General features: G+C 36.7%; 2 protein-coding genes and 1 pseudogene across 3 annotated transcripts; 1 reads left to right on the top strand and 2 right to left on the bottom strand.

Moving 5' to 3' along the window:
• Nucleotides 1–3,601: 3,601 nt before the first annotated feature.
• On the bottom strand, nucleotides 3,602–5,873 carry LOC106389861 (probable protein phosphatase 2C 38). 2 transcript variants are annotated; one of them, XM_048759219.1, is made up of 5 exons: nucleotides 5,608–5,873; nucleotides 5,142–5,527; nucleotides 4,661–5,028; nucleotides 4,113–4,349; nucleotides 3,602–4,041 (listed from the first exon to the last, which is right to left on the bottom strand). In XM_048759219.1, exons 2-5 carry the CDS (start codon nucleotides 5,464–5,466, stop codon nucleotides 3,808–3,810), a joined length of 1,164 nt encoding a protein of 387 aa, XP_048615176.1. In that variant the 5' UTR covers nucleotides 5,467–5,527; nucleotides 5,608–5,873; the 3' UTR covers nucleotides 3,602–3,807. The 2 variants fall into 2 exon arrangements, with proteins under 2 accessions (XP_048615176.1, XP_022554218.1); XM_022698497.2 differs by having other exon boundaries at nucleotides 5,142–5,522.
• Nucleotides 5,874–7,592: 1,719 nt separating this feature from the next.
• On the top strand, nucleotides 7,593–8,480 carry LOC106389860 (zinc finger A20 and AN1 domain-containing stress-associated protein 5). Its single transcript, XM_013830210.2, has one exon. The coding sequence runs from the start codon at nucleotides 7,815–7,817 to the stop codon at nucleotides 8,292–8,294; it is 480 nt and encodes a 159-aa protein (XP_013685664.1). The 5' UTR covers nucleotides 7,593–7,814; the 3' UTR covers nucleotides 8,295–8,480.
• A 3,454-nt stretch (nucleotides 8,481–11,934) lies between these two features.
• On the bottom strand, nucleotides 11,935–14,215 carry LOC106386329 (annotated as a pseudogene).
• Between the last annotated feature and the right edge of the window lie 486 nt (nucleotides 14,216–14,701).

The following is a 14,701-nucleotide window of genomic DNA, read 5'->3' as shown; positions in this document are numbered from 1 at the left end:
AGAGTATTAAAACATAGGTTTAGAAAATAAAAACGTGCATCATGAAATGACCAAAAGGCCCTTGAGAAATCATAAGTTCGAGCAGAAATAAGACGCGGAGCGACCTCCGCTCGTCGCTCCGAGTAGTCGCTCCATGCTTCGGGAGCGACCTCGCTGTGTCGCTGCGAGAGGTCGCTCCGGACTCGTTCTCGCATCTCCGGGTGATCCAAACGCGAGCGACTCTTCCCTGTCGCTCTGGTAAGGTCGCTCTGATTGGGAGATCAGAGCGACTTGACGGTGTCGCTCCGGACTGGTCGCTCCGGTAAGGTGCTCGCCCAATGATCACTTTAAACACTTCTTTTGGACTCCAATTGCACCCAAATGTCTCCAAGAACTCCATGTGGTACTCCAATACCTGATAAGGACTCATGTATGCAAAATGCAACCTAAACATGGCTAAATCCTAATCTATATGATCAAAATGCACATGGGTGAATGGATAAAACATTAGAAATATGCAAGATATCAGGTTCGTGGTCAACCTTGCCAAAAAAATTAACAACAGGCGATCATCAAGGTTCTTAAAAGTGGTCAAGTAAAATATATCTGAACAATAACCGAGTGTAACTGAGTGCGAGTGATTAGTGGTAGGGTTATGTAAAATACTAACCATGTCAAGTATTCCTTGGTGGGGTCAACCTCTTCGTCCAAAAACACTCTTGATGAAGACATTGAACTTAGGCATAATTTCCCTGCCAATACAGAAGCAGTTAGTGATAGGGTTATGTAATTGAATTTGAGTGATTAGGAAGTCTTATATGGAGTGTGTGATATTACCACCGAGTCTCTTAGGATTGACCGTTGTAACCAATAGAACCGTTGGAGTGTCTGCACAGGCGTCAAACTTCACGCGGAAATTCTCCGCAGCCTCGTCCCATAGGTACACGTTAATCACTGGACCACTGCAAAGTAAAAAAAAATAGATGTTTCAGTAAGGATCATAAATTTAAAAACAATGGCTGAATTATAGTAGCTTACTCTTTAAGTTGCAAATGAACCATCACTTTCCGAGAAGCTGAGTCATCCTTGGTGCACAAAACCGGACGCTGATGGAGAGGATGCCCATCAACCAGCTTAAGGTGGCCGACAACATCTACAACACAAAGTTACACGGATTGTTACTTAGACGGCTACAAACAATCAACTGGGAAGCTGTACTGGTCTAAACTTGGTAAGAAAACAACTAAACCCTTACCGTGAAGATCTCCTCTGAGATCACAGTTGGCTTCAAAATCTGCAAAGGAATGGATTCTGAAGCGCTCTGTCAAAATGGCTTCAATGTCTTCTTCCACCTTCCTCAGCTCAGAGGCGTGTGAGATGCAAATTACCAGCCTCTGGTCAGCAACATGGTACATCACCTTGGTGTTCGATGCATAGTAGTTGGTCAGTGTGTAGATCATCCCACACTTGAGCTCTTTCTCGTATTGGTTGCGACGGTTCAGACCGATGAACCCCTGAGCCACAGTACCCTATATAACAGAGAGACATTATTGGGTCAGTCGAATATCTAAAAGTAGAGTGTGTTATTTGAACAATATATAGAACTAAAACCGTTCAAATAGATAGATGCAAGGCAACAAAAACAATCTTTCCACTTCTCGTATTACTCAGAGCCATGTTTTATAGCAGTTTAAGTTCTGATAAAGACACGTTCATTTAATAGGTACATGATAATGAAACATGAAGACAAATCAAATATACGCTAATATCATTTGAACATGAAGACAAATCAAAAATACACTAATATGATGTGAAACCAAACAATCAAGTTTTTTTAAAACATACGCCTTTATAATTTCATCTCAAACCAATCAGTCACGTTTGTTTTCAAGATACGCCTAATAAGACAGGAACCAATCAATGAAGTTTTTTATCAACAGACGCAAACGAAATGCATAATAAGACAGGAACCAACCATAAGTTTTTTTATCAACAGACGCTTATATAATTTCATCTCTAACCAATCAATTTAGCTTTTATGAAGATATGCCTATATAATTTCATCTCAACACAATGTTCAATTTTTTTCAGGAACCAACCATAAGTTTTTTATCAACAGACGCTTATATAATTTCATCTCTAACCAATCAATTTAGCTTTTATGAAGATATGCCTATATAATTTCATCTCAACACAATGTTCAATTTTTTTTTGAAAAACGCTTAAACAATTTACTGTTCGTGTATTCCAGAAGCTTAAACGACATGCATAAGGAAACATGAAGATATACCTCCGAATCAATCATAAGCATCTCGATCCCAAGAAGGATGTCGGGTCCTCCTTTGACATTCTTGCGAGCTTCCCAGAAATGAAGAAGCCTAAACTGCAAGGTCGAATCACCGGGTCCTGGTGAAACATGTCGAAAGAGGAGAGGAGAAGAAGCTTCGCCGGAAAGATTTGCAGTGTTTTTTGCCATGATAAGACTCTGGATTTTACGATCTGTGGTAAGAGTGAGAAGAATATATATAGGGATCTAGATATCAGCGAGCCGGAGAGGGGAAGTGGAGGGTCCATAGGGATCTTGAATGGGGGATTTATGAGAGCACATTGAAGTGCTAGCGCTCTCATCGGAGGCGTTATGCGGGAGGAGGTAAGGGAGAGGAAGAGAATCAACGAAGGAATGAGGAGGCGATAAGGTTAGATGTTGAAGGAGAGAGATGTGTAGAACAGAATGAGACGGCGCTTAGGGTTAGGAACAAAATGAACACCGGAATATGCTCGGGCTTCGAGATGGGCCAAACTGGATTCATATAATTTTTTTTAAAAAAATTTCAAGCCCAATCTGGCAGTGACGTAGCAATTTGATTGGCCCTGATTATTTTGAGCGTGTGGATAGCCTTAGGACGCTTAAAAATAGCCCTTTTTATATAGTGGGATAATGTACCGGTGATTAGAGATAACACTTAATAAAACAAATTTTCCACAAAGCTGGGCCTCTATAAATACTCTACATGTGATTCATGTGGTCGGTCATACAGAAGCCATTTAAGCATCTCCCTCAGTGGGCACTCCAACATTTTCATTTTTTTAATGCCCTGTGCTCATTTCAAATTTTACGCCCTTATTATTCATGCAAATTTTTTAAAATGCCCTATTTACAACTAAAATTATGATGTCCTAAGCGTTCGGTTCCTTTGCCCATACTCCGGACCACCCTGCCCTGTTACCATTGATTTGATTAGCTCTTATGATAATATTTACGTGGAACTATTTTTTTTATCAACTGTTTCACATATAACCTGGATGAGAGAATACTAAGTAGTATTTATCAGAGCTTTTCCAGCATTTATGACCTATAACTCCTCATTCGCGTTGTCTTGGTTATGACATTATTCAACGGCCATCACATGCCAAGGTGACAAGATCCGTTTTCATGGAGCTGTCTTTCTCTGTTTTCTTATATGTATGGTTTTATTCATTTTCGATAATATCCTTCATCAGTACTAAACAATTCGTAAACACACAGCATTTAACAATATATCAACATGAACACATATTCATTCATGTTCATGTTGATACGTAATAAAAGACAACAGAAGCAAAAAAATGGAAGACGATGCAATCAGTAAATCAAATCTTTCCAACAAATGATAAATCTCTTTATCGTACATTTGTGTTTCAACTCATCATTTTGTTTGGAAATGAATTAAAATGAAATTTATATAAAGAAAAAAGGAGCTTGAAGTGTTTCTCTGCAATGTGTTATATATAAAAAGTGGATATGTAAATATAGAATATTTATAGATTGTGGTGAGAGTGTGTCAACTGTCAAGTGGTAGAAGGTCCACCAGCCAAGTCACCACCGCCTGAGATAGAGATGAGTGGTCGTCGTGAGACACTTTTACTGACGAGATGTGAATCAAGAAACACGACAATCACAGTTATATCATCATGAAAATGTCTCCTCACTCCTCTATCAATCTTTTTTAGATCTGAATATCTCATCTCTCTCTTCTTTGCTGCTTCTCTTAGAGCTGTTTTTATAAGCTTCCTCGCAATTCCCTGCATCTATACGTTTCAATCTACAGTCATAGGAAAAGATAAATGAGAGAAAGAGCGAGAAGAGTCTTTACATTACGAGGGTTAGTGTTCACAATATCAACAGCTTCCTGGTTGCTCAAGTGCTCCCACAAGCCGTCTGATGCAAATATAAGAAACTGATCTTCTGGATGTATTTTGTGTACTGTAATCGCAGGCTCTGCTCTAAGGATCGGCGTTTGAAAAGCCTCAGGTACCCTGAACTTTGCTAATAGTGGCTCCCGGTTGAATTCTGATCTCTTTAAGTAGGCATCACCAATTGACCGTGAGACCTTTGAAAAAACAAAAAAATGTTTCAAAAGACTTAGAATTTGGCAAATAAATCTTCTATTCGCCACTTCCTAAAGTGATAAAGACATTGTAAATCTCTTCTTATACTCTAATTTTAAAAACATAGAACTCAGTGTTCTAAAAGTCGGTCTAGCCACCACCTAGTCGGCAAATCAGACCTAAACAATTTTTAAATAATCGGTATAGCCGGCTACCTAATCAATAATCCCATATAAAACGCCTAACTACCGCCTAACGATTTCTCGAACATAACGAAGCATAGAAATCGACAGTCTGCATTATTATTTTTTACCTGTATAATACCTTTGACACGCCATACTTTGTGCTTCAAGACAACAATCTGAGGATCATCAGGATGCAACAGCCGCAACTCCTCTCTCACAGATTCAAGACTTGCGTTATGCTCTGACGACAGCTGAACAGCCTTGACAGCTTTATACGCTTTCTCCAGTCTTCCTAACACAACCCGAGAATCCCCCGCGTTAGCAATGTACAACGACCCGCTACATATGATCCCTACGAGACAACAAGCTCCAACAGAAGCAATCTGCGGCTTCGTCTGCCACTGCCGCCGCACAAGAGAAAGAAACTCCTCTTCCGTGGCTAAAAACGCTTTCGTTATAACAGATGCAGACATTCCATGATTCTCCGACGTAAACTCTGCATCCAATAGAAAGTCTCAACACACAATCTAACTCACCACACAACGCAAGACAACAACATACTTTTTTTTTTTTAATTAACTTGGGAGTATCCAGACACAGCGTACTTACTTCGGATGTTATCGAAGAGGTGTTTATTAACAAACCGAGCTGCTTCAGGACCTCCATGACCATCATAAACACCGACGAAAGTAGCTTGAGGACCCGAATCGAACATGCTAACGGGCCCTGACTCGAGTTTGCTATGATCTTCGAGAAGATTGTTAGCTTGGATCACAGACATTGAAAAATCTCCAGCGACATGGTTACCAGAATCTTTATACCAAAGAAGACCGTCGCATCTTCCGTTAGCGTCTCCTCTTGTAGAATGTTCCCCTTTCACAGAAGGTCGTTTCCAACATGGTGCTATCATCCGTAATATAGTTTCCGATACCATAAAGAAAGATACTTTATTTAACAACACCCAACAGATCAAAACTTGCTATTTTCCTCCTTCCCTAACAAAAAAAATAAACATCTTTTTATATGTAATAAAACGGATCGATTTGTAATCAGACAGAACATGAGTAATGAATACCTTTTGTGTTGAGGGAGAACTGGATCGAGATTGGAAGCAGATTGATTCTGATGAGGAGTTACGATACAGAGGGAGAGATCGTAACTCCGTTTGGATGGCTTTACGAGGGAGATGACAAATCTACTGTCTGAATTCCATATTTGGATGTTCGATTTTCTCTGTGTTTTTTTTTCTCTCTTTTTAACTTTTTGAATTTTTTTTTCCTTTTCTTTTGATGCTTCCTTTTTTTTGCTTTTGATTTTGGGTTTAGCTGTTTAGGCATTGACCTTTAGAAACAACCCGACGTTTTAGGCAGCCTTTTCTCCTAATTTTAGCAACTTTTTTTTTCTTTTTTTAATAATAAATAATTGCTAATTAAGATGTTTTAAAAGGATTAAGCATAGGCTACATTGTTACCGATCCTCGTCAGCACCTCTAAATATATGAGAATCAAGAACTACTGTATGTTGTTTTGTTTCATTATATCTCAGTTTAAAAATAACAGAGAAACATGATCTGTAAACTGTAAGCAACTTGGCCCATATCCTTAAAAGATATGAGAGAGAGAAACCTGATCTGTAAACGGTAAGCAACTTGGCCCATATCGCATCGATTTCCATATCTCAGTGATAATAAAATAATTTATAACTAGACACGTCCGCGAATTTTCAGTTTTTAATTATTTATTTTATTAAATGATGTATTTATAATATTCGTTCATATTATATTCATTAAGTAAATATTTTTTTTTGCATCTTAAACTATCTATTTTTTTACGAATGTGTGATATCATATAAAAATATAAAAAAAAAATGAGTATAGAGTTAATTAGATAATTTTAAAAACAAAAATTTTTCTTTTGTGTGCGATATCATATAAATAATGATCCGTCCAGTTAACAAAAATCATGATTATTTTATGTGTAATTTTTTTTATTTTGACCATTTCCTTAAAACTATATTAAATTTTACATATTTTAATTAGAATATTTTTAATATCTTTACCTTTTTATTTGAAATGCAACTCAATACTTTTTAACAATTATAACAAAATATTTAAAAAATATTTTAGAATTTGTTTGAAAAATATGAAAATTACATTTTAAATTAAAATTATCCTAAAATATGATAAGTTTTTGATGTAAACAAAAACTCAAATTATGTCAAAATTAATGATATTCAATGATAATAACAATTTTAATTGATTATTTTAAAAAAAAATACATTTACACAAATATTGTTTGAAAGAAAATTCATTCATCTTTCAAATATAAAATAAAAATATTATAATTAAATAATAAAAATATAAATAAAAACCATAAATTTAGCAAATGAAAACTGAGTTATATTATGCTAAAAAAAATTTTCTAACAATTTATCAAATGACAAATGAGTTATGAGCAAATAATACCATATAATTTTTAAAAACATAGACATTCTTAAATATTTTTTGAATAAATAATTATTTTTAAATTTAATCAACTGAAAATAATATCCGTACAATTGTGTGAGTCAAATTCTAGTTTTATTGATGCATGTTATATATTAGTGCTGCATGTTTTAGGTAACATTTTAATGATGTACGTTTTTTAAAATCTCCATTATTAAAATTATGCACGTAAGGATAACTCATGAGTTTTTTTTGGTTGATTAAATGACATTATGTCCAAATTTATTTAAGGATATTTCATTAAGGTAACTGAAAAAGACAAACAATAAAATATGAAGTTTAAATTCATTTAAGCATATTTCATTAATGTAACTGAAAAGACAAGTAATAAATTAACAGTTTTATTCGTTCTAGAATATTTCATAAATGCAACTGAAAAAATAAACAAAAAAAATAGTTTAATTAATGAAGTAAAAATATTTTCAAATGTGTAATTCTTTTTAATAATATAGATATATAGTCAAAGAAAATCATAAATAAAAACAAAAATATGAAAGAGACCCACGTATCCGCTTTATGGTGCATTAAGGCATTCTAGAATCATTGAAATGTACTGTAATATTTAAAATCATCTGTAATTCCGCGAAAGCGGAGAGGATATTTAGGTAATTCTACAACAGGAAGACGGAAAGTGGGCGTGGTGGAGAAAGATGATAAGAGAGGGAAACGCGTCTCTATGAGGCTCACATTCCATTCATTTCCTCTCTCTCTCTCTCTCTCTCCTCTGATTCTCTCTATACGACCCGTGAGCTCGCCGGAGGAGGGTGAAACCAATAAAGATGGCGCAGAGGACGGAGAAGGAAGAGACGGAGTTCAAGGTCCTCGAATCCCTGACGACCCCCGCCACCGCCACGACCACGCTCTGCTCAAATAACTGCGGCGTTACAGCGAATCCAGCCACCAACAACATGTGTCAGAAATGTTTCAACGCTTCCATCGCCGCCGCCGGCGTAGACTCCGGTTCGACGTTGAAGAGAGCGTCGAGATCCGTCAATCTTAGGCCCACGCCAGCCAAAGTCGTGATCCGTCCCAGGGAGATCGATCCGGTTAAGAGAGATCAGCAGACGGTAAACCGGTGTTCCGGTTGTCGGAAGAAGGTCGGGCTGACCGGGTTCAGATGCCGATGCGGTGACCTTTTCTGCTCCGAGCACCGTTACTCCGATCGCCATGAGTGCAGCTACGACTACAAAACCGCCGGTCGCGAGGCGATCGCTAGAGAGAACCCGGTGGTCAAGGCGGCGAAGACGGTCAAAGTTTAAAAGTTAAATTCGAATTTGATTTAAAAAAAAAAAAAATCTCCAATCGTGGTTCAAGCTCCGATCTATAAAGTTCGGACAGGGAGATGCTCTCGCAGACATTGATTTGTTGCTGTCTGTTTTGTAATGAAAGATCAGAGAGATTCTCTTCTCGATTTGAATTCGAAACTAAATTTATTGTTTAGTGAATGATGATTATTATTGTTGTAGCTTTTAGGGACTTCTATGGATTCATGAATTTTATTTGCTTAAGATGTGATATCCTCGATCATCAAAGACGAGTTATCGAGTGGTATGTGTGTGTAGATTCGAGAAAAATGAAGGGTGTTTTGGTAATTTGGAAACTTGTTTCGTGTGCGTCACAACCCACATCCTCTCGACAAGTTTGCTTGGCGTGTAAAAGAGCGGCCAATAACGTGTTTGAGTTGTATGGCTTATTTTAAGTTTGATTATTATCTTCTAAAGACTATATAAACAAGATTTTACGCATTCTTATAAAAAGAACAACTTGTAGCATAACTTTTATCAACTCACCTGTCTTTATATGATGCAACATCATGTGATTGCACTAGATTTATCTCGTGAAAGAAAAAAGTGTGATATCTCATGATGACTATCACACGCAGGTACACGTATAGAACCCAGCCCTACTAGAAAAGTCTATTTTAGTTAGGCCTAGTCTTTGTCCAATAAATAACGCAACTACACGGATTAGTTAGAGTCTCACTGGTGACCGTTCAAAAAACAAGAGAAACGAATAGAAAAAAATATACAAGAATAAAATAGCAGAAATGAAAATGAATGATTGTTTTTTTCAAATTTAATAAGAAATAATTTTGTTCTTTAATTTTTTACAAAAAAAAAATGAGAGAAAATGAGAAGAAATTATTATTCCTTGTGAATAGTATTTTTTTATAGAAATACTAGAGAATGCATTATTCCTCGGTCACCATTCATACCTCAAAGTGTCAAACATCAGCTTCGGAATGAGAGGAGAGTAAGACTATTGGTGGAATGTTGTACAAGCTGAGGAATAAAACTTCAACTTGAAAATTGCGCATTTTCTTATACAGTATACAACTTGTCATATTAAAGTGTTACTATTTCGTTTCATAAAACATTTTTTACTGTTCGTATTACCTAGCAAATATATTGTCCAAAGCCGGAGGGCCTAATACTGATACATGTTGGCCCATCCCAATTATGAGAGGAGAGTAGACAATTGGTGGAATGTTGTGTTAAGTGTTTCATCTGTGCACAAAAAAAAGGGTATAAGTGATTGATCTGATCGAGCAGGTATTGTTGAACTTGACATTATATCGATCAACCAAATGCTTAACTGTTTTTCTTAAAAAAACTTGAAAGTCTGAGGTGGAAGTGAATAGGCTTGACAAGCTGAAAGCTAGCAAAATGAAGGAAATTGCATTCAAGAAGCAAACCAAGCTCGGGGAGATATATATATGCTCGTGCTCCTATCGAGATTAAACCAGATGTGGTTCGTGAGAAGATCATGTCATTGATTGATTCCGGAAACACTGAACCGCTGAGGTACTAGCTCAAATGGATAGTGAGATTGCAAAGGCTAAGGAAGTGAACCTCCCTGACTTAAAAAATACAAGGTTCCACATGGACATGGCTCCCTAAATTATGTTTGTTCTCTATGGTAGGATATGTACAGACTTGGCTTCTCTTTCATTTTTTTACTTGTTCCAGTTATCAGAAGTGAACCCTATCACTCCCTTGATACCTTACAACTAGGGATGTTAACTACAGGGTCAGGGCTCAGCCCTCTTTTGTTTATTATAAGCCCAGTCCTATTTTAACCCAACCCTATTTTGACCCTATTATAATCAAGGGTTAGGGCTGGTACCAGGGTTAACTCATTTAATTGAAAAAAATATTTCATTTATTTTTGTTCTTAAATTTTAAAGATAAAACTAGAAAAATTAAGATATCATATGATTCTTTCCTCCAATTTGTTGAGCATCAAAATCAAAAGTTTTCCTCCCAAAATCGCAAAATCGAGTTTTTGCTCCACAACTAAGAATAAAATTTTTCCGTCAAAAAAAAATTGTGTTTTTTTCCGCCAAAACCTAATTTGAGTTTTTCCACCAAAACCACAAAATCAAGTTTTCCCGCCAAAACCGCAAAATCGAGTTTTCCCGCAAAAACCGCAAAAACCGCAAAATCGAGTTTTCCTGTCAAAACCGGCAAATCAAGTTTTCCCGCCAAAACTGTAAAATCGCGTTTTCCCGTCAAAACAGCAAAATCAAGTTTTCCGCCGAAACCGGCAAATCGGGTTTTCCCGCAGAAACCGTAAAATCTAGTTTTTCCGCCAAAACTGCAAAATCGAGTTTTCCCGCCAAAACCGCAAAATCGAGTTTTCCCGCCAAAACCACAAAAACGAGTTTTTCCGCCGAAACCGGCAAATCGAGTTTTTCCGCCGAAACCGGCAAATCGAGTTTTTCCGCCGAAACCGGCAAATCGAGTTTTCCCGCGGAAAACTACAAAATCGTGTTTTCCCGCCGAAACAGCAAAAACGAGTTTTCCGCCGAAACCGACAAATCAGGTTTTCCCGCCAAAACTGCAAAATCGAGTTTTTCCGCTGAAACCGCAAAATCGAGTTTTTCCGCCAAAACTAAAACCGCAATATCGAGTTTTCCCTACAAAACCGGCAAATCGAGTTTTCCCGCCAAAACCGTGAAATTGAGTTTTACGGGTTTTCCAAAAAAACTTAATTTAATTTTACGTTTTCACGGGAAAATTCGATTTTGAGGTTTTGGCGAAAAACTCGATTTTGATTTTTTAGCGGGAAAACTCGATTTCGAAGTTTTGACGAAAAACTCGATTTTGCGTTTTTGGAAGGAAAACTCGATTTTGTTGTTTTAGTTGAAAACTCGATTTTGCGGTTTCGACGGAAAATTTCGTTGTTCAGTTTTTGGCGAGAAAACTCTACTTTAAGTTTTTTTTGATGAAAAACATTATTAAATATTGTATAATAGTTGTGTGAATCAAAATAAAAGGGTTAGAATTTAAACCCTGGTCCTATTAGGGCCAACCCTATTTAAACCCTGTTTAAAAAATGAGGGTTAGGGTTACAAATGGGTTTGCAGGGTTAGGGCTAACCCTATCACGTTGAGCCCATATTAACATCCCTACTTACAACATAAGATTGTTTTGATACCAATTAAGGTCTCTCTTCAATGCTATAAGAGAGTTTGTTAAACATTTTTTTGACATCATTTCATATAACGTTAACCGAACTTTAAATACAAAATACATAAACTAACCAACATGTGAATAAGGAAACATAATTCCACAAAACAAAACAGATATAAAAAAAATTATTGAGACCATTTTTTCATTTGTCCTTGCACTTCTTTGGTTCCTATTCCCCTCAATGAGTTGGTCTAAAGATAATATACTCTCAAAATGGAATCTATACCAGATATATATGCCATAGCTCTTTACTTCGACAAGCTACAAATATCATTTGCTGGGACATTATCCACTACCCGCCATTTGGAAGATGCTAATTCTCGAACAATCTTTGTTGTCAATGTAATGATTGTTACTCCATCCGTTCAATAATATAAAATGTTTTACATAGGAAATAAATATTATTAATAGTATAAATTTAAAACCAATTCCACCAGTTTGACAGATAATGACGTTCTGCCAGAAGTTCTAGTTCTCGGCATGTTTCCTAATACGTCATTAGACGCCATAACGGAACACCCTTTATACTGTTCAGGTACAATCGCTCTAAAAGAGGAATTAATGGATAATCCCATTATTATGAGGAGTTTAACCCGGTTGAATCACTTCTTAATTAACATGCGCTGGGAATTTCAAAAGGGAGTTATTCAGTCCGAATATGTTTTAAACCTTCAGCGAGAATTGGATCACACTCCTGCAGAACTCCTCAGCGATAAGCTGAACTTTATTTATTTTCGGGAATCCCTCAATTTATGGACTAGAGTAAATGACTGGTATCTGCAGAATTTAGGCGTTCCTGGCCCTGCTATATAAACAATGCAGTAAATTAATATTGATCAACCGGTAGGGAAAATTGGCATATTTATTCCTCAACTATTATATGCGCATATTTATTCCTCAACTAAATTAAAATATTCCTCAACTAATCATTAACTGCACAAAATCATGATTAGAATATTCTACCGTTAAAAATTTGACAAAAACCTTTATTTTTCCGTTCACCAGTTAACATTTAACTATTTTGTTTCTAATTTTGCGCAGTCAACTATTAGTTTGAGAATAAATATGCAGAAACAATACTTGAGTATTAAAACTGCCGATTTTAAATACTTTGGAAATTAAATGTCCATTTTCCCTCGACCAGTATCAATAGAATTAAAATACTTTAAAAATATCAAAGCACATTAAATCCTAGCTATATAAAGAGTTGGATGTAAGATGTGCTCGCTCTTGGGAAGGAAAGTTGGATTGTCCAACTTAGAGTGGGAAGAGTTGGATTTGGAGTTTTGGAAAATCAAATTTTTTTAAAAATATTTTATATTAGGGAACAGAGGGTGTACTGTTTGTTCCCACTCAAACTGGAATTCAGCAAAATGTTTTCATTTGGTGGATTGATTTGAATGTGGTTGGTCGTAAAACAGGTTCACTTTGCTGCCACCAAGGATAGCCTTTCGAGGCATTTTAATAAGTTTGGTGAAGTGCTTAAAGCTGTCATAGTAACCGATCCAGCGACTAGGCAACCAAGTGGGTAAGTTGTCTGCCATAATATGTGGTTGTTATGCAGTTCAGTTACCGAGACACATTAGTGACAGAAGTTGTTCGCCTAGTATGACTGATGTCCGAACAGAATCACAATCAGACTTTCTAATTTTGCTTGATAGATAAAAAGAGGAGCATAGGAAACAGAATCACACAATCGGATTTTCAAATTTTATTTCTTTCTCTATAAATAATCATTCTCAAAACCTATTTGATAACGTGTTCTTTTGTAATGATATTAAAAGAACAATAAAAATGTATATATTTGCTCCATTTTCATGGAGGCAACAAGAGGAACACGTTTCCACAAGACAACCCAGCAACGCACAAGATAGACACGACACGAGCTCTAACGAACAATACATTGAGATTCTTAGCAACCTGTAGCGTCAAAGTCAGAATCTGCAACCTCCCAGCTTCCTCCATCTTCTTGAAATACACATCGGCTTCAACGACCGTCTCAGCATCAACGCTACCGCGAACGGGAACCCGAACGCCACGCAGCTCTGAATCGTCATCTCGTGCATCCGATTCGATCGAGTAACGTAGAGAATAGTCCCTCCGACGATCAATTGAGTTAAACCGAGAAGACCCATGGCTCCGCTTAGACTGTACATGTTCTTCATCATCCCTTCGAAGACTTGTCTCGTCTCGTACCCTAGCGCTGACACGTCGCGTTCCACCATTGGGCCTTCGATCTCCTGGTGCTTCATCTTGGGCTCCTCCTCTGGGTTTGGGTTGAGGTCCCCGCTCGGTGTTGAGAAGTACTTCGTTGACGACCATGTTTCAGATCGCAGCTTCTCCAAAGCAGAGAAGGATCTTAAGAGACTTAGTTTGTTAATTTCAGATCCGTGGATCAAGTGGTTTCTTATAGGAGAAGAGGAGTGGAGATGGTGATGAAGAGAGGCGTTGAGGGATGAAGAAGAAGAAGAAGACAAGGGTTTAAGGAATCTGGAAGCTAATCGACGAGAGATCATCATTGTCGTCGTCACTGGAGAGAAGCTCCTGATATCGAAGCTCCTGGTAATTAGGGTTTATTATTCACTAGTGGTTTGTGGCGGGTTGCTCGGTTTAAAATTTATGATTTTGTTGGATAATTATCATTGTCAATAGATATAAAGCTTTTAATATGGTTGTATTTTATGTGTTTGGCAAGCTAGTGTAAAATTTTATGTAATGTGTGTATCGTAAATATAGTGGGTGTAACATAGTAAATATTTTGGTTTAGGGTTGTCTTTAAGGTTATAAAGAGGGGATTGATGAAAGAAGGGTGAATGTTACTATGAAATTGTGGAAAATACTAAGCAAAAACTCTGATATTTCCCAATAGTGAAACAATATTTGGCTATAATATTTGCCAATTTTTAATATTATGTATAGTATAAAGATGTTGAGAACTTGTAACCTAATGTTGCTTGTAAACAATAGGGCTCGGGGAAGTTTGTTTTGGTGAATTGTTTTTTTGCACGTGTTTGTGTGTTGTTTCTTCATATTCTTTCTATAAAATTTACAATGATGTTTGAAATTTTGTTAAAATTGCAAATTAAATTTTTAAGTAATATACTTTAGTAATATTTGAAAGAAAGAGAGGAGCTAGTGTTTTAAATGCAAGTACAGAGAGGTGCTAGCGTGGCAATGGCTAACATGGCCAT

Source organism: Brassica napus, chromosome C5 (genome assembly GCF_020379485.1).
Source record: "Brassica napus cultivar Da-Ae chromosome C5, Da-Ae, whole genome shotgun sequence".
NCBI classification, from domain to species: domain Eukaryota; kingdom Viridiplantae; phylum Streptophyta; class Magnoliopsida; order Brassicales; family Brassicaceae; genus Brassica; species Brassica napus.
The sequence above is the reverse complement of the archived record's forward strand: the minus strand, read 5'-3'. Positions and strand labels throughout refer to the sequence as shown.